Raw genomic sequence first — 27,136 nt, forward strand, 5'->3', positions numbered from 1 at the left:
TTATGTCAAACAATAATTTATATCAATGCCACATGAAGCGAGACAAAAGTGCATGAATTAGTATTTCCTTACATTTATGTATACATCTAATATTCCACTCCACAATTCAGAAAGGGAACCTTCATGGAGTAACTAGTACTTGAAATGACAGACATCCACACTGCCATCACATACAGCTAACAGTATTTATTCCCTCTACTTGGATATGCAGTGCTTCACATAACAAGTATACTAACTCAAGGTGCTCTTTTAGGCCTGCATTCCCACAGAGGGTAAGGGGTAACCGTAGTACTATTACATGGACATGGGGGAAAAGGATGAGAAACACACAAGACAAGAAATGGTGAACTTGAAAGAAACCACATAAATAAAGAATATATAATGAACACTGAAAAAGTAATTCATAACTGTATGAGAAAAAACACTGGGCACATTTGAGATTTGTAGCTTCAGTCCAATAGAAAAGCTTTCAGTAGATAACAACTCATTACACACAGTCATTCAAGTGCAATCTGTTTTAAATATTATTCAAATATGTTTAGAAGTATTTATGACTATCACCTGTGGCCCTAAATGAGAGTTTGAGAAGTAAACAGTGCATATCTTTAACACTAAGTATAAAAATGATACAGAAGGAACAACCTGTCAATACAGGACTGTGGTGTCAGCATCTATTCCCACCCTTCGGAAGAACTGGTGACACCATGAACACAAGCCAAAAGCGAGCTCACAGCATGAATTTTTTATTTGCTAACTAACTCAGTTAGCCTGAGAGCTTGAAGCAAGAGCAGCTCTCCTAACACACAGGCATTTTGGCTCTGTGGTAGTGACAAAAACCCTCACTGAGCCTAGATCCCAGATAAAATGAGGTATAATTTAAGTCCAGGTATAATTTAGGAAGCATCTCAAAGAGCTTCTGTGCAATCATGCTTCCCCTTCTGAGAATTGAAAGAGCAATATCTTTGAAACAGGCACTATCTGTCCTCAATATTAGAGTTGTCTACAATCACAGCTGACTTTAATTATTCATTACACCAAAGCGAGTGTCAAAATCTTTAGAGAAAACACTCATACCCCTGTTCTTTTTTATTTGATTCATGCATAAAGAAAATTTGTGAAGTACATCAACTGACAAAGTATTATTTCTGTGGGATCACTTGAAAAATAAAACAGCTTTTGGCAAAGATGCTTTGTATTTCAGATGGCAAATTCTATACACGGGCCAAATATTCTTTTATTTTTCACTTGTTCAGCCCTTTTTGTTGCTTTAAAACCAAACCACCAATATTTTATTCCTTCTACAGCACTTCACTCTAGACCAGAAAATGAAGTATCAAAGTGTTGGTGTTCAGCCTCAGTAGAAATGCAAATCTTCCAGTTGATCTTATAGGTTTTAACAGAATATTTGTAGAAAAGCTGAGAGAAATCTGTTTGCTGTACTCCATAAGAAGCTGTAACATCTCACCCAACAGAACAAACTTCCTGGGGTGGCCATAGGATTTGTCATTGCAATACTACATTTTGGATCTTCAGCCTTGCCTATCTCGGTTTCATGGAAGATTTTATTTTACTGAGTTCCAAACGAATGAACTGGTATAAAAAAAAGCTAGCCACAGACTAGCACATTTATAAAACATTACATTGTCTTGAGTATAAAGACATCCGAATCTTTAAGACCCATCTTTGAAGGGAGATCTTTTAGCCCTAACATGCCTGAAAGGCATACAGAAGGTTGATGAGAACCTCTCTCAGGCATTTCTACTATCTGTGACCTCTAGAAGCTGTACATCACCGCATCCATAACAAGACCTGCCTATTGGAATCACAGCCATCAGCCCTTTCAGGACTAACAGTTCAAGAGTGACCTATGCTGCCCTGTCTACTAACATTTAAGAGACTCTCACAAGTGGCAACGCAAGTTGATTTCACAACAGCATTCCTTTCACCTAGGAAACTTCTATAGGGCACTTCTATACATACTTAGTTAATATATCTGTACAAATATTTGTGACTAGATAACAAAAAGTAAGTTCTTAATTTTGAAACTCTTGCCATACGCTACTTTCCCCCAGGAACACACTGCTGCAGAACAGCAAAACAGAAAGAGAACAGTTAACTCAGAGCATCAGCCCTCTATGTAAAACTCACGTTTTATCTGGAGTACCAAACATTTAAATTAAGAATCCTTTTTGTCTTTCATTTGAAAACAAATTACCCCAGAATGGGATTACTACTGAATTTAAAATGCAGCATTTGTTTCAACCAACAGTTAAGCAACATTAGTAGCAGAACATAACCATCAAGGGTATGACACACAGGGCATGAATTAAGGGAAATTTGAATTTCAATTCGCTACTAATATATTATGTTCCTTTAGTTGGATCATGCCTCAAATAGTTTTAAAATTGAGTGCATAATATCAGGAAGGCATAACATCTCCAGTAATTTAATGAAGACTCCAAACAGCAGCTGAGAATATCTACTTCACCTGAAATGCATCATCCTTTCCTTAATCTACAGCATGCATCAGGCAAATTCTTGGCTAATGCAACTCCATATATTATTTAGATTGTGGAAACTCCCCAGAAATACTAGATATTTTAAATGAAAGCAGTGACTTATTACTTAAATGTACAGAAAAAAGGACAGACTATTTCAGTACAATCAAGAAAAAAGCCTGCTTAACCTACATGTGTTGACATACACTTTCCAATGAACAAAAACAGTGAAGATTTTCTTTATTCCATATCAAATCTCCTTTTCGGAACTGGAATCACCAACTTCAGCCTTATTAAGGTGTATTCCTTCCTAATGTGTCATTTGTTGCTCTCAGGTAACGAGGAAATGAAAGTGGATAGATCTCGTTTCCTAATAAGATTTTCCAATATCTTTCATGTCCCATCAAAATCAGTTTTGGGGGGGGGGAGGGGGGAAGAAGTTTACAAGTGTTGTGTAAAACATTTTGAGATATGTTTTTACAGAAGAGCCACAGGACAGTTAACAGGTAAGACTCAGGCCTGACCTCTGCCAGCTGATAACTCCTAGGCCTGCATATCCTCAAGAGCACAGGAGGGCAACGCACTAGGTCCAAATCCTTCTCTCAACCACATTTATGTCTAACGTACTAAAAGCAAAAGAAGGATGACAGATCACAGCGTATCTGTGGATAACATTGCTAATAAGCAACAACAGCAAAAATAAAAATAATTATTAGCCCTGCAGCCTAATTTCAAAATTTTAAACTCATTACAGAAGTGTCTGAAGTGGAAGGTCAAAAGCAATTATCATTTATGTTTTTCTTCTCTACCATCACCCTTTTTTTATGAAGGTGGTACTTAAACCATATGGAGAAGCTCTCTACGTTTTAGACAGGGAGGTGCATATAAAAGAAGATACTGTGTAGCGTATTGTGTATAGCCACTTGGTAAGAACCTGAACAACCTGAACGCATCTGAAAACTTCCGAATAAACTGTTTATTATCTTCTCTTTCAGTTCAGGCTAGAAACAGTCTGTAGGAAACATTACAAAAAAAAAAAAACAACAAAAAAAAAACCTCGAAAAGTCAAGTATTATTTGAATAGAATCACCATATTTTAGTCATTAAACCTCAGATTTTATACGCTCTTTAACCATAAACTTGAAAGGAAAGCACTTCCAACTCCTATTAATCAGAACATGAAAATTCCCATTCCATCTGACAAGAAAACTGGTCAAGAAAAGTCATCATTGAAATGCTTTGAGACATTGCATATCCTAAGACTACAGTTGAAGCCTTCTAGTTGTTGGTTAAAAATGACAGCCAACACAAAGGACGTTTCTGATATAACAAGTAAAGTAACTGCATGAAGTTTTGGAAGGTGGTCTTTTTAAATTTTCAATCTATATAAAGAAATATCTGATACACAAAAATGTACAGTATGCTGATATTTAATTCACCCAGCCAACAACAACAACAAAAAAAACCCAAATCCTCTTAACTCAAAATGTGGAATAAAAGATTTTAAAAAGAAAAACAACAACAAAAAAAAAACCAACATAATTTTATCTTCAAGTCAATGTAAAATGGTTCATTTCAAGCACTTCAAGACCTTATGAAATGCAAGTTTCCCAAGGCATCTAAACAGCATTCACGACACTATTCATGATTACAGATGAGCACCTCACTGTTACCAGGTCTGCCAAAGCTGGTACCAAAGTACTTAGTGCCACCAGCAATAACATCCCAGACATCTCAGCTTACAGCTAATTCTTTTCTATACCTTTTCAGTATTGACAATGTCTAGGCCTTCAAGATGCTAACAACTAGGGTGAGCCCATTCATTTTGCAGTACCTACATACCACAACCTTTACTCTCCACTCTAATTTACAACTAGCAGAACTGGAACTCTTATCTCTTATGTTAGTGAAGGAATGAGAGAAACATACTTAACCATTGCTGAAACAGAAGTAATCTACTAGAGGATCTTAAACTGTCCTTCATTTGAATTCCTCAGAAGTGAAATTCTTCTGATAACCATCCTGCTCTTCTTAGTGCCCAAGACCAACAAGGCCTACCTTTCATTGCCCTAACATCACCTCTTTCAACTTACTGTTGAGATTTTGAGAGAAACTTAGATATTATCTTAGAAACGCAACACTGCAACCAACCCATGATAATATTTGGCATTTTATCAATACTATAATGCAGCATTCATAGAACATAATTTTGAGAAAGTATCCTTACAACTCAATCATGAGTGCTATGTGCAATACTGTTGTATCGTTAAAGTCATATTAGAAGTAATCCATTTGCAGACCCTTTGAAATCATGTTAAATCTCTTTTGGTAGTTATGTAATAAAATAGGATTTGATATGAGATAAATAAGATCTATAAGTGCATCTGATGAGCTGAAGAACTGCTGTCACAAAAATCTGCAAATATCTTGTAGAGATCTTGATGAGATCTTGTAGGAAATCAATTATATATTACCATGGTGTCTATGCAGAAAGAGGCTATGAGAACAGAAATTCAGTAGACTCAAGCAGTACCAAAGCCACAGTGTCAGCTGAAACAATGGTGCAACTCTTGTTTTCCAAACCCAGCACACTCAAGAGAAAGCATATCAATGAAGAACAGAGATGGAATGCAAGTGCAGGTATCCGCTGTGCACTTCACAGCTCAGATGAGAAATCACACTAAAGCTCAGACCACACCTCGTATGAGCAGTATGCCAATGCAATACGGATGCATATTTGAAAGGAACAACAGTGGGGAGTGAAGGGAAATGCATTTAGTCATCTTCCAAATGTAGTCCAGGCCTGTATCTTGCACAGTACCAACAATGGTTAAAAATAAAAGTTGCAGTAACAAATAAAGTGCATCTCAGAACATAATATGAGAAAGGAAAATAGCATTAGAGCTGATGCTTTGAGGAAACACTGTATAACACAATGCCTAGAATAAACCTGTTTAATATTAGTGGTACAGTATAAAAAGTATAATCTTTAGTATTAAAAGGTACTCTGGGAAGTATGCATAAGTATCTGCAGGCTTGAAAATAAACTTAATTTCTATTGACAATACTAAAGTTAATGCTAGATCACTAGAGAAGAAAATAGAAGCTCCTGTCATGAGACCTCAGGCTTTAATTAATAACTGCCCCATCTCGCTGCAGTGCTATGAATCTATCAGCCCTCAGTTGTTTACATGCCCATCTGCCTGAAGTTATAGTTTGCAACAAGTTAAGGCAACAAAGCTGAGGCATAGCCCTGCCCAATGCAAACACCACTCCCTCATTTAATCACAGGCGAAAACATGCTGAAAATAAGACTGAGTCACCCTGAAGCTGCTGATACTCACACATACCTGGCAGAGAATAACATCCCTGCAAGCAAAGGTGGCAGAAAATGCCAAAACACTGCATCTACAACCACCAGCATTCAAATCAAGAGATGCTTTTCTGGTCAACAGTGACTCATTCTTCTCTGGACAGCCTTACAACCTCATCACAAAGAAGAGCATTATCTGCTTCCAAAAGAAATTTTTAGTATAACCCATTGTGACTGAAGACAAATAAGATGGACAAAGCTAATATTAACAGGAAACAACATACTGAAAAGGGTTAAAAGCAGTATTTATGAGAAAGATGGAATTGCTGACCAACAGAATACACCACAGCTCTTACAGCTCTTTTTAGCACACCGAGGCATACAACCACAGTTTTAACTTGTGGCTGCATAAAGACAAAGTGCTGCACATAAGTCTGCAACAAAACCCCACACAACAGAAGGAAGCTGCTTCTTCCAATCAGATCGGAACAATTTGTTTTAAAAAGAGGTCTTCACTTCTATAATACGTATTACAACCCCAATTAATCTGTCTAAACTGATGACCTGAATGCCGGTAATTCTTATTTAAGCACTTCCATCCAGCCTGCTTAAGTGCCTTGCCTTCAATAGCATTGTGTAATTTACCTGCCATCCTTTCTTCTGCTTTCAAAGTTTTGTATATAAGAAAGGCCGTATTATCTCATGATTCAAGCAGAATCTCTTCTTTAGATCCTGGAAACAAAATCCAAAACGGTCCTTAAAACCACTGTGCTTTCAGAATTCAAGCAGAAGTTCACAAAAGTAATTACCTACTATTGAGCGCTGTTCTAATCAGAACGACCATAGGAAAGTATTTTTTGAAGTAAGGGGAAAAAGAAGAGTTCTGTCCTCAAAGACTGAAATTAAACTAAGTTCTCTAGCCATGTTATTTTGCATATTCAACCCATCAACTAGAATAAAGTTTGTGACATGGCTGCTCATCCAAAAATGGACAGCTCATAACTAAGAATGAGATGGTCAGATCTTTGTGAATGATTGCACATGTCTGCATAATTGCATGCGTATATATGCCTATAGACAAAGACAGCAATTTGCAGGGAGCACGCTCATTTCTGAAGAGACAACTTATAAAAACTTTCTAAAGTTTCTCAAAGAAAAAGATTTATAGCTCATTTCTTCCAACATGAGCATTTCAAACTGCTGATTCTGTACCAGGCCAGTAACAACCTAATGAAAACAAAAGCCAGATGAAAAACACAAAGAAATGTATCTGCTTTGAAAGACAACTGTTAAATCTTCAGTGCCTCGCAAGCTTTCAGGCTTACAGTGTGACATTGCTGAAATTTACATTGCTTTTCAACGGATCAGCAGATCTCCTTTGCAGATACCGGACTAATTAATAGCCTGGATTTCTAGCTTGTAACATGAACATAATATTGAATAAACTTCTGAAGTCTTCCACCATCACCCTGATAACTCTTTTTGATTACCCTTTTCTATCACCATGACCCAAGCTAAATGACTAACAAACTTCACAAAGAATTTATGAATCTATTTAAATCCCCATGATTTTATGGGGACTTTTGCAAGCACGTCCCCTAGCAAACTTTCTTCCCTATATTCTACCCAGATACCTGCAGCCCACAACTGCACCCTAAGCAATAATCTCCCCTTTCAACACCACAGTTCTAGCTCATCCCACTCTTTGCAGCAGATCAGGCAATCACGCAGCTGCTGGGTGCCATTTGCTGACCAACGAAACACACAAACCCAGCCCCGGGGAATGCAAACCTCCACTCAGCCAGTGAGCTGCAAGGCCACACAGCTGTTGGATCACATCACAATGCTGAGACTTGGCTGCACCCAATTATATACAATACACAATTTACACCCGATGATATACAATGTGAAGCTACTCCCTTGGTTCCTCTGCTGAATTAAAATCATTAGAGCACTTCTTCACACAGCTCATAACAGTCAAGACTTCAAGGGTTACCATTAAAAAGCAAACTATAAAGCTGAATATATTTGAGTTCCAATGGCTTACTGTTGCATGTTTGCCTTTGCTAGTTTTACCTTTAATAGGTACAAATAAATTATTTTCCTCACACAACTGTTGTGTATATTCTAGGAATCTGCATCACCTTATCGATTCAACTGCAGTAGCAAAGCATAAAGGCCAACCCTTGCAGTCAGGTTCTTAATTTCTCCAAACAAGAATCCTGGTTGCTCTCACTCAAATATTTCAGTACTTACGTATGAGAAGCAAGTTGCAGTCTCAGAACTGAAAGCACTATATTGCATCATATAATTAGCATACTTGATGCATCCACAAACCTGGATCTGTAAGAACTGTATACAGTTCTTTCTAAGCTGAGAGATGAAAGACGAGAATTAGTTGTACAAATGACTTGCTCAGAAATAAGCCAAGCATCATGAGCCAACCATAAGCTCTGCAACATTCATACAAGTAAGACCTAGAATTGTTTTTAATCATGGGAGAGAGAAGGAGGAAAGTCAACTTGATCCAGATTGTAAAATAAAGCTTCTGAGTAGGAACTGAACAGAAGCAAAAAAAAAAAGAAGCAAAAAAAGCCTTCAGTAACTTATAACTTAATATCTACTTCTTAATTTTCCTAAGTTGTTAAAGCCAAAGTTTGTATGAATTGAGTTCACACAAATAAATAGGTCCATCTGGCTAAGAACTAAGAACTGATTACACACTAACACTATCTGCACCACTGCTCCCACAGTACAGACAGCTTGAGAAAAGGACAGGTAATACGCAGGTCTTAACAGAAGTATAGTAAGGTGTCCCATACACTTAATTCTGGTTATGTTTCATCAAATCTGTAATAAATGAAAAGGAAGGTATTTTATGCCAAATTGTACAGAAGTTGAAGCCTTGATGAAAGGGCACAAAGCTACCCAAAGCTCTCCATGTCCCTCTTTGCTGCTAGGGGAAGCCCATCATCTTTCCAAGAGATCTCAGCCTGCACAATACAATATCCCAGTGGAAGCTCCAGTGGAGAACAGAGCTTAACACTGCACAACATTGTGTTGCCCATCTATGCCTCCATTGCTTCCAGCCTTGATCATCTGTGCCTGAAAAAGTAGGGAGTTTTGCACACTCCTTTCCAGAGTATAAAGGTCAGCACAAGGATAAAAATCTCATGCCAGGGACCCAAATGACTCCTATATATTCTGTATGTTCCACAAATCTTGAAGATCTGCGAGACTACAGGCCTGAAAACCTCTGCCTTTGTACTCATTCTTTGGTTTCCAAAACAGCTGCTAAATCACCTCAAATAGAGCTGAGATCAAACATAAGCCATGTAACACCATACAAAGTTCATGCATTTAACCACCACTTTCCAGCCTGAACATTGAACTAAAATAGATAGGCACAGCTGAAAGCATGTTTTAGTCACTGTCAACTATTTCAGTCATTGCCTTCTCATCTTCATCAAAATCAAGGCAAGACTCTGCTGCTCCTCTTCATCCAACTTTTCACTCTTTGCTGTCACGTCAAACATACACCTGCACACTTTCCTGGCAAAAGACACACTTAGAAGAAATAATCTATTAAGAACTTAAAACCAGTCTGGTGTCCCTAGCTGCTTGCTCCCCAACATCCCTCCAGAGGTTGTGGCCCTGGCAGTTGTTTCAATTAAAGTAACATGCTCCAATGTAGATTCATGGAAATATCCAAGTTTAAAAATATTACTTTTTTGTTGATTATTTTGTTTTTGTCATTGTTTTTCAATGAACAAACCAGAAGCATAAGTAGAATATTTACTCTTGCAGACCCAAAAGGCTACCAGTTCAGTTGTATCTCAGTTTTTTGTCCATCCAAATGTAAGAGGCAAGCAAGTGTAATGCAAGTAAATTCATAACTCATATCTTAGTGCACAACACAGTAACTACAGCATGTGGCCATGCATACAAGGAAAGTAATTAGAGCTGAACCTAATTTTAAGATCGTAGTTTGACTTCTCTGCAAAACGTTGAACAATGCTTAGTTAATAAAATCATAATCATCAATGACTATTTCTCCTTCCATTTTTTGTTAATTCAGGGTCTAGATTTTAAAGATTACAATCAAGTCAATGTTTTAGATCCATATGTAAGGAATTTGTTTCCTTAACATTGTACAGACACTACAGAAATAGCAGAACCCATACAAGCGCGTTTTCCAATACGAATGCTGATAAACAGATGTTATTTAATTTCCTCCTTATTTCCAAGATAATCATGAATGATTACCCGTGTTTACCTTCCAAATTAACCAACTGCTGTAACTATCATTTCCCCAAAGTTCTGATAATTCATTCCTTTCACTTCTTCCAAAAAACAAAAAAAAAAAAACAACTCCCAACACTAAACCATACTGAAATCATCACAAATTAGCATTCCAGCTGTGACAAAAGTCTCCAAAGGACCTGATGATATTCCTTGCTGCTAAAACAAGATTAGAATGTTAACGAGTTCTCACCCCCTGGAAGCCACCATTTTACAAAGAGAATTTCTTATCATATAGCAAGCGTCATACAAGGGGCATATGCCATATACAAAACTGCACAAACACCAAGAGATCCACTGCCAAATTCTAACTATGATCAGAGCTATAATGTGAAACAAGAAAAAACACCAAATAAAAACCACACACACAGATCTCCCAGCAGTTTCAAAAGGAAACCCTACAAGTTTATGCTTTACATTCTTTCACTACACTGAGAAACAGGCAAGTAATGACCAATAACTTTGACTTACATTATAACTAAAGATCGACAGAAAGTTACACTGGTGCTAACTCAGGAGATGTTTTTTGGTGTTTTTTTTTAAGAAATCCTGCTCAATTAGAACAAACACCAGCACACAATGGAACTTGAACACTACACAGAACCACTTGAATCACCGCTCCAGGCAAAGTTACATATAAAGAGGCTATTTATCATCCATTAAAAATGAAAAGTGGTCAGAGCTTCATCTCAATCCTAATATCATCCTGAAAGGTAGGAAATGAAAAACATATTAATCCAGCATCTAAGCCTTGTGTATACAGAAGAAATAGCTGACCTTCAAAAGAAATAGATTTCCCATAGCACATAATTCTTGAAGAAGAATGCAGATAATTGATGGGCAAAATCTTATTTCACAAGGTCTGTTACTTGAGAATCCCTTTCCTATATAAAAAGGGCTCGAGGTGGGGAAGCCATCAGCTACCTGTCCAGATTAGCCCTAAGAGAGTAAAGTAATCTTAGTTTTATTTAAAAGGCTATGATTTCCTTTTTCATTATGACTCTAATAGCTTTGAAAGAATCAATATTTCAGAGGTGAGATCAAAAATAAACTAGATGGATATTAGCAGACATTATAATGCAAGCCAAATGAGGCTTTGAACATTTCATTAGGCAAGAAATGTTTAAAGTATTTATTTCCCATCATCATATCTTTTCTATTTCATACAATATAGAACGTTAGTCTGCCTCATTAAAAGTAAAGCATGAAGTTCGTAAAGAACGTATTTCTTTTTGAAACACCAGTTCTTAAGCGAACTTTGTTTTCACTCAGCCAGATTAATTTTGATTTCCTGAACAGCATTAATACTTGTAATCAGATTCACTGTTAAGTAACACTGAAGGAAACTGGTCTTTGCTCTTAAAGCTAATTTTACCTAAGTATTACACGTAGAGAAAACCTCACTCTCCATTTACATTTTTTAATACAACACCTATTACTTACCCTTCTAACCGGACATCAGGTAAAGATCTGTTGAGTGCAATCATCTCACTTGCCATTAAGTTAAACTGGTTTATTTTAAACATTTCTTTCATTTTTTCTTGCTCCTCTTTTGGAATGACCACAGGCTTCCCCATCTCTCCAGGTCCTTCATGTGGTTTTTGTATAGGTTCTGGAACTAAAAACAACAAGAAAAAAAAGGTCAGCAACTACTTCTATGTTTATTTATATTTTATTTTACACATTAAACTGTTCTTGCATTAAAATGGAGTTCTAATACTTAAAATACATACATACATATATGCATATATGCGCACACACACCAATAAGTGAAACGAGTTGCTGGTTTGCATTTAACATTAAGCAGTTACAGCCATAATATGTTCCATATGAGGTATTTTCTTTTTCCAATATCTGAAGCAACTGCACTAAAGCAGTAGCTTTTAGCAGATAAAATTCTCTTAACCACAGCGGTGTTTTCTTTATGCCACATTCCCTACGACGGTAAGCTGAGCTATATAATACTAGAAGCTGCCAGCTAACCAACTGTACTCTGAAAACTGAAAGCATCAGTATGTCCAAGTGTATCCTAAGCAGGCTGGATTTATGCATATGCTTTAACCATGCTCTAAATCAAGTCAGCTGTTTTGCCTCCATACTTCAGAAATTACAACTTGAACTTCATTGGAACAAAAGCATCTAAACTTACTGATTTGCGACTGTGTAAACTCTTGAACTAGAATTTGCGCATTCTTAGATGGTAATTAAGATAAAATAATAGCATAAAATTAGGCAATTATTTAGGCTTAATAAAAACAATGCAAGTTACGTTATCATCACTGAGCTTTTATTAAATTTACAGCACTCAGTTATTTCCTGTTCAGATGAATCTATATGACTGTTTAATCTCTTTTTAAATTAATAGTTTAAACTCAAAATCTATTAGAATATTCTTACATAAGAATGTTTTAGAGTATTAACCAAGTTTTTCAACATACCCAAGAGTTACTTCCTTATCCTAGAATATTTCTGATTTAGAATAACAAATTCTGCTTAATTTACACATTCACTTTTCTCATCATTTGGCTAAACCAGCCCACCTGAACAGGTAGATTAACTAAAACTTGAGATGCTACTTTAACACATCTATGACCTGAATCTAGGCATACAAAGTCCACAGATTCATTAGAACAATACTTTGGTTTCATTAGCAAATACATAATACTGGATTTCAAGCTTTACCTAAATGAGGTATTCTCTCCTATCTCCTGTAGAGAAAGCCAGCAGCCACTAAAGAAACCCACAGGCATTTTACAGAGCATAGTAAATACAAAGACGGGACAAGCTGGTGTGCAAGCATGGAGATAACTTTCCAAGAAGATTTAGTCACTGGCTCTAAGGCTTCTGCATTTAGAGTCACCTGTTTTCTCACAAACGAACACAGTTCTCATAAATGTAAACAAAAAAAAAAACATTCTTGCACAGTGCCTAATACACTTATTGTTAAAAATAAAGCCCAACTGCAGCTCTCATTTGTGCACCAGCTACGGAGAAGTAAATCTTTCATTCGAAGAAATGTTGACACATAGTGATGACATAATGAACAGGCTGTTAGGTTATACCAACAAGTTTCAGCGGAGATGAGGAGTGAAAGCTTAACCCTATGACTAAATCACTAATCCGTGTAATCACCTCTCTTCCTCACTTTAGTTCCCAAGATCTGTATGCCCCAAAGACCATTACTGATCCCCTGTCCACCAGCACCTCCATCTAGTCCCCTTATGGCCTGGCATGAACCCTTCACACTTCACCCTTTTTCTCCCCCCTCATCCCCACTCAGGCACCATTTCAGTTAGTAGCCTTCCACACTTCCACCAGTCACTATCAAGCACAAAACTCACTATTATGCCCATCTTATAGTTCCCGATAGCCATCTCCTCTGCCCTTACCCAGGCTTGCCAGTGACCATCATGGAGCCCAAGACTATTCAACAGACCTACAATCACATTCTCAATTACCCTCTGACTTCGTCAGACCAAAAAGGTTACTCAAGTGTTCAAGCACTGGAATGGCTGCCCAGGAAGGTGGTAGAGCCGCCATCCCCAGCAGTGTTCCAAGAGGCGTCTGGATGAGGAGCTACGAGATATGGGGTTTAGATACGGGAGGATGGTTGAACTAGATTATCTTGTAGATCCTTTCCAACCTTGTGATTCTATGAAAAGCAAAGCAGGCAAGGCCTTCTCACTAATAAGCCTCAGTTCAGCTGTTCTTCTAACCACCAAGACCTGCAGTTAGTGAAGAAAATATTCACCTTCATTTACTGTTTCATATTTAGTGAAGTTTGCAAAATATAACAGGGGTACAAATACAATCCAATATTAGACGCAGCAGGTGAAGCTCCTAATTTAAGATGTTAGAGTCTTATGCCATCAGTACCAAGAAGGAAGACTTTTCCTCCAAGGCAACACAGAGCATGTATTTAACTCCCATTCAGGAAAATCATCTCCTTCCATTTTCTGCATTAGAAAGCTGACCTCGTACTAGACCAGGCTGTCCAAGGCCTTGAACACCTCCAGGGATGGAGCATCCACAGCCTCTCTGGGCAGCCTGTTCCAGAACCTCACCACTCTCTCTGTGAAGAGCTTCCCCTTACATCTGATTTAAACCTTCCCTCCTTGAGCTTAAAACCATTCTCCCCATTGAAACACACACTGAATATTTAAAACTAACATTATTTTAAACCGTATTTTAAAAATTCCTTCTTCAGATAACTTACCATCTCCAGCAGGCAGCCCTCGTTCTTTCTTCTCATCACACTTGTTGCATTCACTGAAGTAGAGCAACAGAAACATATCCAGAAGGACCCAAACCAAAGAGGTGGCAAGGACCACCTTGCAATATGCAAATTTTTTCATGGCACTTTAAGTCAAATACAAAAATAAAAAAAAGTATAAATAAAAATACAACAGGTTGCTTTAATCCAGTTTGAGAGACGACGTTCTGTATCTGTAAAAGAAAAAAGAAAGAAGCCACAAAAATTACCTCAGGACAGGAGCTAAAAGCACAAGATTTTACTACGTTTTAAAGGTAATCTAAGTTAATTCTTGAATATTGTACGTATCAAAATGAACGTTCTGGGACAATTTAAGCAATAACACTGCAGTCTTTTACTACAGCAACACTCATCAACACTCATCGCACAAACATTGAAGTGAGTAACCAAAGCAGAGTTCTCTGCACAGTCACTGGAAAAAGAGCTTAAGCACCTTAAAAACAAAACATTAAAGGAACCCTCTGCATCCTCGGGAAATCAGAAGCAGCTACATTAATGAAAAACAGGAACATCTTAAGAAGCAATGTAACAATCAGGGCTGACCAAAGCCACAGGCCAACACTGCTCATGCTTCTCCTTTCATACCTTAATTGTAAAGGCAAATACTTCTATCAAAACAAAATAACCACCTCTCTGGTAAAATAAACTAAAATAAAGCAAAGTCAATGAAGTAGACACAAATGACTTATTAGGCATTCAAAGCTAAACACTTCAGCTGACTTCAAAGTTCAACTATTGACCAAACTCCTACACATTTTTCAACATGTATATATTAAAACTTTATTTTGTCCTACTCCAATTACAAGCAAAGTTTGTTACAAAAACTGCTGTTTTCACGACTGACAATTCTGACCTTTTTTTCTTTTTGAAGGAGACTGGGGAGACATTAATACTTTACACAAAGAACTGCAAAAGTATCTATGAGTAACAACTTGGTGATAAAATAGGAGATGGAATAACCACTTGAAAACGCTGAATTATATATGTTAAGAAGATATCCTAAGGTGCTGTTTTTTGTGTGTTTTTCCCCCCTATCGATACAAAGACAGCCCTGAATTCTGGATCACAGAGTTGCACTAGAAAGTTTTACGTCACTACCAGTGAGGTGATCAGCAGCAGTGAAAGAAAACATTGTTATGTATTAGTAAGATGAGAACAGAAACAGCAACAAAAAAAAAGATAAATCATTACTTTGCCATTACACAGTACCTGCTTTCTCACCTTGAGTAGGCAATGGATGTATGAACATCCTATCTTGCCACATCAAAAAGAATAAAGAAGGACTAGAAAAGACAAATGATAAGAGCAAAAAGATGAAGGAACAGCAGCACTACAAGATGTAAGTGATGAGACTAGTGTTCTTCCAAGCTGGAAAAGAGGTAACCTAAACAAGGTAGCAGGTCTATAATAATCAAGCATGGGGATAGTAAACAGCAACTCTTGTCTTTTTCTTTCAATACTAGGAGGAAGAATAGACAAATGACTTTAGCAGCAAGGGTCCAAAAACCAAAAAGAAGGTACACAGTGGAACTCCCTGCCACAGCTCAGTGCCAGCTCTGCAAGTCTATTCATCTGCTACTAAATACAAAGTCTTCACCCCTAGGTCAGGCGCTCCCTGTCTTCAAATCAATGCATGTGTTAGGAGAGAACAGTGAGGAAATGTCATCATAAGTTCCCTCATTCTCTTCCCTATACAAACACTATCAACCATTTTCAGAAACCAAATAACATACAGACATATCTGTCAGACTGTATGAATGACTACTTAAACTCTATAGAATAGTTGTCTTTTGCTTTGGTCTGGGACACAACAGAAATAGTCTGGAAGGAAAATAAAGTTTCATTGTTACCTTAAATTACACCTACAGAAGACAAACGCTAGTTGAAACAAACATGCTTTGAAAGAAAAGAAAGTAAACTACAGTCTCAGACTATAAGATTTTCAGCTACAAAAGAAAGCATGAAACACATGGGAGCACAGGGCTTATGCATTCTCAAATTAGCAAGACATCAGGAACAGGACTCTTATCTAGGCATTCTGTCCAGTCTGTCCATTCAGATCTAGTATTTTACAGTGCTTAAAATGGCATTATATCTGCGTTTACTGCAAGAAAAAAAATAACAACTTAGTTCACTGAAATGTCAAAAGGGCACTCTGAGTTCTCTGAATCCTTCAAGGAAGGTATTAGAAGAGACATCAGCACAAAGTTCAACACACACACTGGGTAGCGTAGCTATGTGCCTTACTCTTTAACAGGAGTTCTCATCACTCCATGAGTTAAAGTGTGCAGGCAAACTGCAATGTTAGAAAGCACTTCCATTCTGTTGACCAAAATAATTCAAGTCAGAAAGACCTGGCATTCAGTCCAGTCTCTACTCAGAGCATGGTAAACGCTGAATTTAGGCAGAATCACAGTGACACAGAGCAGCCCAGGAACTCTGCTGAAGCAGCTGCCCTTATCAGACCTGAGCTATGAATCTGACAAAGTATTTTTAAGAACATCAGCAAAAGAAAGCCTGAAAATAACACACTTTATTCAGTGCGATGGCAGCCCTAGTGACAATGAAAAGGTTGAAATACTCTGTACTGTTTTTGCCTGGTCTCCTTTGTTGTTGGTGAGGTCTACTACTGGGTGCCTCAGATCTCAGTACAGTGACAGCCTATGGGAGTTAAATTTCATATACAGTACAGACATTGAGTCAGAAATCCTTTATGCCACTTAAGACAGGTGCAGCTCCAATGGCACCGAACGGGAGGCATGTGATGGCACTGAAGGAGAGGAGAGCCAAACTGCCATTTCAAACGTCCAGGTGATCCAAAGAGTTACATCAGTATCAGGAAGAAAGCTACTATCAAAAAAGACAAGGAGAATCTAGACAGATACTCCTGGAAACCTACATCCATACAAAGAACAAAAGAGCCATTCACCAACAGCATTATATTTAACCAGCTTGGCAGCTTGCTTTAATGACAAGATGACAGACTTCAGAGGCAAGGGAAGACCTGTGAACGTTTGTTATCTCAACTTAAACAAGAACCATGACAGCCTTTCAGAAACTTTGTCATTAGATGGAACACAGAAAATATAGATTAAATACAAATAAAACCTTCTTCTTCAATAGAGGGAAAACACCTGAACCCTTTGGACCTGTTTTGAGCAGAGTTGGACAAGATAACTTCCAGCCATTGGCTCCAAACTCAATTATTCTATGATTCTAACAAGCTTAATCAGGGCTTTGTGCCATAATGGCAAGAAAATCTCCAGAGATGCTGAGTCCGCAGCCTCTCTGAATAATGGTTCAGTGTCTGACTGACCTTGTGGTGAAATATGTTTCCTTTAGGACAATGTGGATCCTCCATTGTTTTAGTTTATAATCACTACCTCATCCCCCCTGCCATGCACCTCAGGAAAGAGCTGAGCTCTGCCTTCTCAGTAGCCTTCCAATAAGCAAAAGAAGATCATTTAGCCTTCCTGAAACAACTTCTTATCCAGCTCAAAAAAATCACTGTTCCCTCACGTTTTCTTCAGCACTCTTGCCAGATCCAGCCACCCCAGCAGCCTTTGGCTGAGCCTACCTAGGAACAGGTGGGAGAAGAGTGTTCAGAACTGGACATAGTGCCTAAGATGTGGCTAGTGAAAAAATCTGTGCAGTCACATGGCAAACTAGATTGAGAAAAAGAAGTGTAGTAGATACAGAGCTGACAACTGTTAGATCCAGTGCCATCACCAGGTAGCACAGGGCCTCATCCAACCTGGCCTTGAATGCCTCTAGGGATGGAGCATCCATAACCTCTCTGGGCAGCCTGTGCCAGCACTTCACCACTCTCAGTGAAAAACTTCCGCTGACACATAATTTAAATCTCCCTTCCTTCAGTTTAAAACCATTCCCCCTGGATAATGGATAGCAAATTTTATGCCATAGAAGTAACCTAACAGGAGTACTAAAAACACCTTAGAAGGAGTAGAAAATTCTTGACGAGCTACAGCTTATAAGTGAAAGGAGGAATACGAGGTACATACAAGTCTTGTTACTTCTGAATGTCAAGCGTGTTTCCATCCCACAAAATCCACAATACGCTTGACAGCATGGGAAAAGGTCAACTTTAAAACTACTGCTCATGTAGTGCATTGTTTCACTTTACCACCTGTTTTCCCAACACCTTTGGCCTGAGAAAAAAACGCTTAGCTTTTCCAGTATGATGCATGACTATTCAGTCATTTTTAGCTTTGGACTGACTGAATTGTTCTTTATATCTGCAAAGTTTCCAACAGAACTGTTTGTAACAGAGACTAAGCAGACGACTTCATTGACTTTACTGAACTAAACTGGGATTCTGCACTAGATGCAGCATCTAAGCCAATAAAAAGCTGATCTAAAGTTGGACTTGAAAACTTTTCAGATATGAATAAACATCAGCCGGCACAAAGTAAGGGTTCATCAAAATTATAACAATATAACATATTTCTAAAGGTATTAACATCAATTTAAACCATATGGAAAGCGATTAACTGAACAGCTTATGAGGAAAGATTGACGGCTACACTGAATCTAATTTTCAGCTTCTCAGTCTATTTAATTATGAAGGAGAAAAGACCAGAATACTCCAGGCAACACATTAGGCATGAGGCTTATGCATGCATTTTTGTGGAAAAACTATATAAAAAAAGAACCAAATGCAAATTGCCAGCACAACCATTGTATAAAACTCTATGTATACAAACTATTAATGAGGTCTATGCAGAGGAGTGCTCCTGTTTTTAAAAACAAAAGTGATGCTACAATAATTAAGGTTTCTGGATTATTTTTTCTGTGCTGATACATTTTTCTTTTACTTTTTTTTTACTGGTTCATGACCTATAAATGGGTCAGTGTGAGGACAAAGTTTTACCCAGTGTCAATGTTATAAAAAACAGAAGGTAAAAACATTCAGATCGAAGAGTCAGCCCATCACCCGTTGAAAACAGTCATCTTCAGAAAAGGATAAAAGCATCTTGTAAATTTCATAAGGAAAAGAAAAATATGAGACTGGCAATGCTAGAGGAGGGCCACTAAGATGATCAGAGGGCAGGAGCACCTCTCCTGTGAAGAAAGGTTGAGGGAACTGGGCTTGTTAACTTGGTAAACAGAAGGCTCTGGGGAGACCTCACTGTGGCCTTACAGCACTTGAAGGGAAGATATGAACAGGAGGAAGAATGGCTGTTTACAAGGATGGATAGTGACAGGACAAGGGTCAGTGGTTTTAAACTGAGACAGGGGAGGTTTAGGTTAGATATTAGGAAGAAGTTTTTCCGCACAGAAGGTGGTGACACACTGGAACAGGTTGCCCAAGGAGGCTGTGGATGCCCCATCCCTGGAGGCATTCAAGGCCAGGCTGGATGTGGCTCTGAGCAGCCTGGTCTGGTGGTTGGCAACCCTGTACATAGCAGGGGGTTGAAACTGGGTGATCATTGTGGTCTTTTTCAACCCAAGCCATTCTGTGGTTCTATGATCTCCCTGCAACTCACACAAAGATCTCATCAGTGGGCTTAACTCGTTTGATGGATTTTGGAAAGTCTGAGCATTCAAAAGTCAATTCTTCAGTACAATTCAACAGCAGCAAGTTTTAAAACAAGTGATGAGAGAAAACAGATTGTACTTATTTGAGCAGTAATGGAAAGTTCCTTTTAAAATAAAAAAAAAAAAAAACATCTACTGCTCAAAAATCTGAGAAATGTAGCTCAGCATAAAATCAGTTCTTATTCGTGCTCGGCATAGAAACACTACACGTTTAGTTCCTCAGAAGAAAATTTTCAATTTTATTAATTTTTTTTTTTTCCTTAAATTAACCATTTGAAATAAAAACACCACTTGTGTTTCTAAAACAGGTAAGGCTTGGACTGAAGGAACAATAAGAGAGAAATACAGGAGTAGCTGACTGTGTTTGAAAAGTTAGTATCAATAAATATGCTTATAAAAGGAGACTCTCGTATGAGATGAAGATCAGGATCATATAGAACTAACAATGTTCAAAATGCAGCAACAGATATGCACTCGACTAAATTATTATGCACATGAACTAAACTCCTGATTCACTCTTCTTTCAAACACTTTGACAAAAGTAATTTGAAAGACGTTCTTGAGAAGGACAAATAGCACAATAGCTGTGTCTTAACTACAATTAATTAACTTGTGAAAATAGTTTGTGGTTTTGCAAATTAGAATACCTCTCATTTATTCAGATAAGTTTGTTAGCTGTATGTGTTATCTTGATTAAAGCTTCTCATTATTTGTTTGAGAAATGAAGCGTGTTATTTGGTCAAAACCTCCACGCAGTTCACTCTACTATACAGTCCTTCCCGATTCTCCTCCTAATTAGTACTATTAAAATATTAATGATTATCATTTGCAGCTTAGGAATAACATGGTATAGCTCAAGTATTAATTATATAAGAAATGTAGTTTACTTCTGTTTAAGATAGATGAAGTACGTGAAAATTAATTGGCAACAAGGGCAGGAAAATGCAAAGGATCATGCCCAAGACGGACTATCAACAATTGAGATTATCCAATTAAATAAAACTTGGATGGCATCTGTAATCCCTTCTGTAGGATCCTGAAATAACTGTCATGTCAAATTTTGAAGTACGATAACAGAAAAGTCAGGTAGTATGTGAATATCACATGTAATAACCTAATGATCTGGAACGGGCAGAAACACAAGAATATTCAGAAGGACAGGAAATTGTCCAGATTTGTAATCTCCCTACAGATAGGTTGAGGATAAAATAAAAGATTATTTATGGAAGTCCTCAAACTAAAGTCTTTGAAAGGCTTTCTTAACTTACTTCTTTTCTCCCTGCCAATAGGTGTTTGTTATCCTGTCTTTAAGCCTCACCTTACTTAGAGTAAGAAATTGCAAAAGACAAGGTTTCAAAGGACCAGGTGAACAATATTTTAATCAGATCAAAGTCCAAAGCCAGTTTCATCAGCTTTTGGAGTTGCATTCTTTTCTACTACAACCTTTGGTACAGAAGAAAAAGAATACATCCAGTTCAGAGACAAAATATTCCCTCTCAGAACATCACTGCAAATACTACTAGAGCTCAAGAGGGCTGCTAAAACTTGAAAGTCAGGAATGCAATGTAAGTACTGAGACCGCTGTTGTCATATGAACAACAGAGATGCACTAGACTCCTGCTTCCATGGTTTTAATGTAGCTTTCAAACGACTGAGGCAACAATTGCAATTCTTCTGCCTGCTCTCCACGTTGAAGGAAAATTAACTAAAAATAGACAGATTTATTCAGAAACCCTTCACACCATTACCATTCTCTCTTCAACTGCTTTGCAATTTAAAATGTATTTCTAAGATACCCAGTGAACAGCCAGTGTGTGTTTCTTAATATGCCAATCCTATACAAACATATATATATATCTTTTTTACATTAGGGCTTCAAACATTAGGAGTACATCACTAATTCAATTTAATTACAACATAACAGCATGAATACACAGACTTATTACACCTGGAAGGTCATAACAGTAACTTTTTGCACAGGCATTCAGCTATTAGGTGAATAGGTGCTATCGCACCTGCAGGTTAAGCTCAAAACACAGTCACTGAATCTTTTCTCTCTTACATTAAACAGCAGATACAGCCTGTCCTGACAGCCTCAGAAGAGGCAGCCCTTTTAGAAAGGCAGATTTATAAGCCAACACAGTTGTTTCTTTTCCTGAAACAACCACAGTCTTAAATTGGGCTTCTGACAGCTTAGATGCTGACAAAGGGAAAACATCCCTCTTCAGAGCCATAGCTTCTTCACATGCACTCTCTGGGAGGGCTACTGAGTGTGCTTAAGAGTAACAGCCAGAGGATACAGGCAGTATTTTCATCAGTGAGTACTGTGGGCAGCGTGAAGACAGTAATTCATTCACAAGTGAAAAGCTTTTGTTATCAACAGCAGCAATTGAAGTTTTTCATGCCAGCACTAGCAATGCACAAAGCTCATAAATCCCTAACAGACAACAATTAATGTCTGACATGCATCAGTAAGACCATCAGTAAAGCTTTCATTCCCCGTACAGAGGCCTAAAAGGCTGAGGTGGAACTTTTTCCTTTATTATTGGAAGATTCACAGTTGGTGACCTGATTATAAACTGAGCTATAAACTGACCCCGGTTACTGATAAATCTCCAAAAGCCACAGTAGCTGGTCTTCCAATCCCAAAACTATGGGACTTGTAGAGAAAAACAGTGTTCACATCAGCATAGGTGCTCCAGAGTGACCAATTCCACTTCCTCCAGAAAAACAATTTTGTCATGTGGGCGATATACCCCATAATTCTGAGTAATGGTGAACTTATTAAAAACTAAGTGATTTTACCTTGACTCTCAGAGCCAAATGCAGAATCCAAGGTTATTTCCAAAATTGAAAAGCTTAAGTATTCAACATTTATACAACACAGCCATCGTTTCACAGACAGAGAAGGCTGTTAGTACACTAGTCATTTGCAGTCTGTTACAAAGACATGGAAACACCTCCATATATTTTAGCTCCTCAGGCTCGCAACATGATTGTGGCCCCTCACTGCAAGAAAGACATTGAGGCCCTGGAACATGTTCAGAGGAGGGCTACAAAGCTGGTGAGGGGTCTGGAGCACAGGCCTTACGAGGAGCGGCTGAGGGAGCTGGGAATGTTCAGCCTGGAGAAGAGGAGGCTCAGGGGAGACATTATTGCTCTCTATAACTTCCTGAAGGGGGGTTGTAGTGAGCTGGGGGTTGGCCTCTTCTCTCGTGTAATCGATGACAGAACTAGAGGGAATGGTTTTAAGCTGCGCCAGGGGAGATTCAGGCTGAACATTAGGAAGTATTACTTCTCGGAAAGGGTAGTCAGGCATTGGAATGCACTGCCCAGGGAGGTGGTGGAGTCACCGACCATGGGAGTGTTCAAGAAACGTTTGGATGTTGTGTTGATGGGTATGATTTAGCTGGGAAGTATTGGTAATGGTTGGACTAGACGATCTTCTAGGTCTTTTCCAACCTTGATAATTCTGTGATTCTGTGATTCTATGATGTAAGACAGTACGAAGTCCTCAAGCCAAAAGCAGCATCATTTGGCCTTCAGTAACACCAAACGCACACAAAGCACTGAAGAATTTCTAATAATCAAGAAGTCACACATTCCAAAGGGACTTTTTAAATCATCTGCAAGTGTGAGATGAGATATAAGCAGAACTAGCGAGCTGACAGGACACTTCAAAAAGTTAAAATTCCTGCTTAAAAAATTATATATATTATTTTATATATATATGTGTGTGTGTGTGTGTGAGTGTGTGTATGTGTGTATATGTATATAATATTTTATATTATATATATATATATATATATATGTATATTTTATATGTATAATAAAATTACTATTAAGAACAATCTTCTTTTAGAAGAGAAATCACATGCAAAAGATTAAACGGCAGTAAAACCAACTGGAAGTTGTTCTGCCTTCTCAATACTCACATCTTCCATTTTCACTTACGGTGTTTCTGCAGTCTGAAAAAAAATCAAACTTGTTACCAGAATTTGTTTAAAAGTTGTGCATTAAAGTGCCAAGCTAAACTCAGTTTTTACCAGCTGAGACTGAGCTAAAGTGAATACTATCACTCTTCATACAGATGTGTCAAATACTCAAGAAAATTTTCTGGAAATGATTTTCTTCAGTCTGCAAATGTGAGTTATAAATACCAGGTAATGTTTCCTTCTGAAGTATTCTGTTAAAATGTGCAGAGATTCTTCTTGACACCAACAAACAATGCAGAGTGGAATTTACGTTATATCCTGCTACTAATGCAGGAGCTGCAAAGGAAGTAAAATAGAGGACCTACTCAGATGTCAGTACAGAAGAATCAGAAATTGCAAGGGGAAATCTTTGACTAACAAGTCAGAACTCTGTTACACATTTCTAAAAGATGGTCAAAGACCTGAGTTGCCTATCAATCAAATGAACAAATCTTTCACAAGACATTTTACAGAATCACAGAATTGTAGGGGTTGGAAGGGACCTCTAGAGATCATCGAGTCCAACCCCCCTGCCAAAGCAGGCTCCCTACACCACGTCACACAGGAAGGCGTCCAGGCGGGTCTTAAATATCTCCAGAGAAGGAGACTCCACCACCTCCCTGGGCAGCCTGTTCCAGTGCTCCGTCACACTCACATAAAGTAAAGAAGTTCTTGCGCACATTCGTGTGGAACTTCCTATGCTGTACTTTCATCCCATTACCCCTAGTCCTATCCCCATGTACTACTAAAAAGAGACCAGCCTCAAAACTATGGTTCCCACACCTCAGGACATTATCCTCATACGTGAGAAGTTAAACCTTGCAAGACAGGTCTCAAACGTTCTAAAACATCCAGCCCTCATATGGCTTCTGATTGTTTAGATATGTATCAAAAACGAAGCTAGAGTGGAATAAAATTGTTCATTAATTCTTCAAAAGCTTTTAAAGATTGCATAAAATCGCATAAGCAAATAGTCATCATTAAGGATGAATCACTAACAGCCAAGAACTTGGATGAGAGATAAGCAGAGTCAGCTGATCAGAAGGAAAGATTATAGATCTCTGGAAACACAGGATAAAATGCAAAGAACAGAATTAACTGTCTTTATGGGATTAACTCCAGAAACCTCTAACCTTGAAAGCTTTCTGCTATAGATTAATAATCCATAAGGAGAATCTGAATAAATACAAAATACAATTCAGGAACATTTTCCCTCTGCATTATCTGTGGAAAATACAAACTTGCAAGCCTTCTATAATAAAAGAAGATTTGAAAACTATATAAAGAAAAATCGGTGTTAAATGCCGAGGTAACCAGCATTTAAGATGCTAGAGAAGCCATCTGAGTACTCCCTAGAATAACTGCAGAACTTGCTGACAAATCAAATGCATGCAGATACAAAGATAAGAAGCACTGCAGCATTAGAGAGAATGATTCTCCACTCAAATAAATAAATAAATTTAAAAAATAAAATAAGAAAAAAAAAATCCAAAATCCTCTGAAGAAAATGTTTTGAAGATTAAAAAAAAGAAAAAAATTGTTTCCCTTTCTCTAGACAGGAAACCTGACCAGACGTAACAAAAAGAGAAGCTAGAATTGCCCAATTTTATGATACATTCATGAAATCATTGCAGTGTTTCTCAAGAAGCTTGTCATCCCATTGATACAGACACATGAGAATATAGATTCTACACAGAAACCAAATGGCTGCATTTTTGCAGACAGGTCCACGCAGCTGCCAAGCATATATTAGCACACACAAAGTCATTTCCACACCATACAGCTGTTCCCTCAGCAGGTAACGTCTGCTGCCAATAACTGTTTTGTACTTAAATAACAGGCACAGTATTGCGCTGAAGTTAAGACGCTTCTCATTCCCCCTTCCCTTTTCCTCTTGCTTTTTTCTTTTTTAAATAATTCTGTCTTCCCAGAAATTTCTTGCAACACGCAGCATGTTATTTCCGAGGATTAAGTTCTTCATTTCCCCTGTCAACCCAAGCAGATGTACACAGTATAAAATAGGTAACTGTGAGACTTCCTTCAAGAAAAGAAGCATCCAGGTTAAATGTTTCTGAAGTAGACAATCTTTGTATTTTGGGTTCCTACTTTGTATAGTTCAAGAAGAAGAAAAGAACTGTCAGATAAAAAGCAAAATAGGCAGACTGACAAAGCAGAGTTCCAGAAAACATGGAAATTTAGAGTTGCTTTAGAGGGAAAGAAGAAACTGAAAAGAAGTGGCCAGAGCATTTTGCAGTACACCCTGATATAGCAACAGACCCTGTCCAGGACTAGAGTTCCAGATACTTCCTTTGTCCCCACAACATCTTGGTCTACAGCCCACAGAGTGATATTTCTACAAGATCAAAACATAACCCCCATAATTCAGACTTCAGGTATGCCAGAGAGCTTTATTTCCTGAAGCACTTGTGAACCCTAAAAGTACAAAGGAATTTACAGAAGTATCAGTGCTGTTCATTTTCAACTGTTGTACAAGCTCGTATGAAGTTAGGGGATGTTTACATAACAGAATTCTACTCTCTTTCTTTCCTTTCCACTGCATTTTCCCTTTTGGCATTCAAGCAAGCAAACTGCCTTTATCCCTCAAGCAGGCAGCAGCTCTGACCAATACTGTTTCCTGCGGCAGACGCTCTCTTTCCCTCACTGCTTTACCAACTATGTCTCCTAGGCTGCTACCATACAAAAAAGGATGAAACAGAGTCAGGACAAAAAAGCAGTCTTCTGTTGCTGCCACAGTTTAGATTGTTTAAAAAGAAGAAAGAGGGTGAAAGAAGAGAAAGAATGGAGTTAAGCCTATAATAAATAAACAGCTGTCCATATGATTCAAAAAACCCTAACCATACAGTACTCACCTATCAAATGAATGTGGCTTTTCCTAAGTGTAAGTAATTATAAATCACACCATCATAGAATTGCTCACATTGGAAAAGACCTTCAAGGTCATCAAGTCCAACTGCAACCTAGCCATACAGCTCTAACACTAACAGCCCTCTGCTAAATCATGTCCCTGAGCACCACATCCAAACAGTTTTTAAACACAACCAGGGATGGTATCATAGTATCATAGTCTCGTGCGGGTTGGAAGGGACCTTGGAGATCATCGAGTCCAACCCCCGGTGACTCAACCACCTCTCTGGGGATCCTCAACGATAGTTCTAGCAAACAATACTGCAACTGGCCATTGGTATGTGCCTAGCTC

At 38.0% G+C, this 27,136-nt stretch overlaps 1 protein-coding gene across 8 annotated transcripts in view; it reads right to left on the bottom strand.

Annotated features, from left to right (window-relative positions):
• The window catches only part of GALNT1 (polypeptide N-acetylgalactosaminyltransferase 1), a 245,589-nt gene that overhangs the window by 22,510 nt on the left and 195,943 nt on the right, over positions 1-27,136 (bottom strand). For 7 of the 8 annotated variants that reach the window (XM_085538065.1, XM_085538066.1, XM_015854315.3 and 4 more), the window contains 2 exons: positions 14,330-14,559; positions 11,557-11,731 (listed from right to left, as the gene is read on the bottom strand). In XM_085538065.1, coding sequence (XP_085394191.1) covers positions 11,557-11,731; positions 14,330-14,468 — 314 coding nt within the window. In that variant the 5' untranslated portion in view covers positions 14,469-14,559. Of the gene's footprint in view, positions 1-6,456; positions 6,545-11,556; positions 11,732-14,329; positions 14,560-27,136 lie in introns of those variants that run through there. The other variant, XM_085538069.1, reaches the window with a different exon arrangement.

This window comes from Coturnix japonica, chromosome 2 (genome assembly GCF_054131305.1).
Source record: "Coturnix japonica strain WE chromosome 2, WE-NBRP24, whole genome shotgun sequence".
NCBI lineage: Eukaryota > Metazoa > Chordata > Aves > Galliformes > Phasianidae > Coturnix > Coturnix japonica.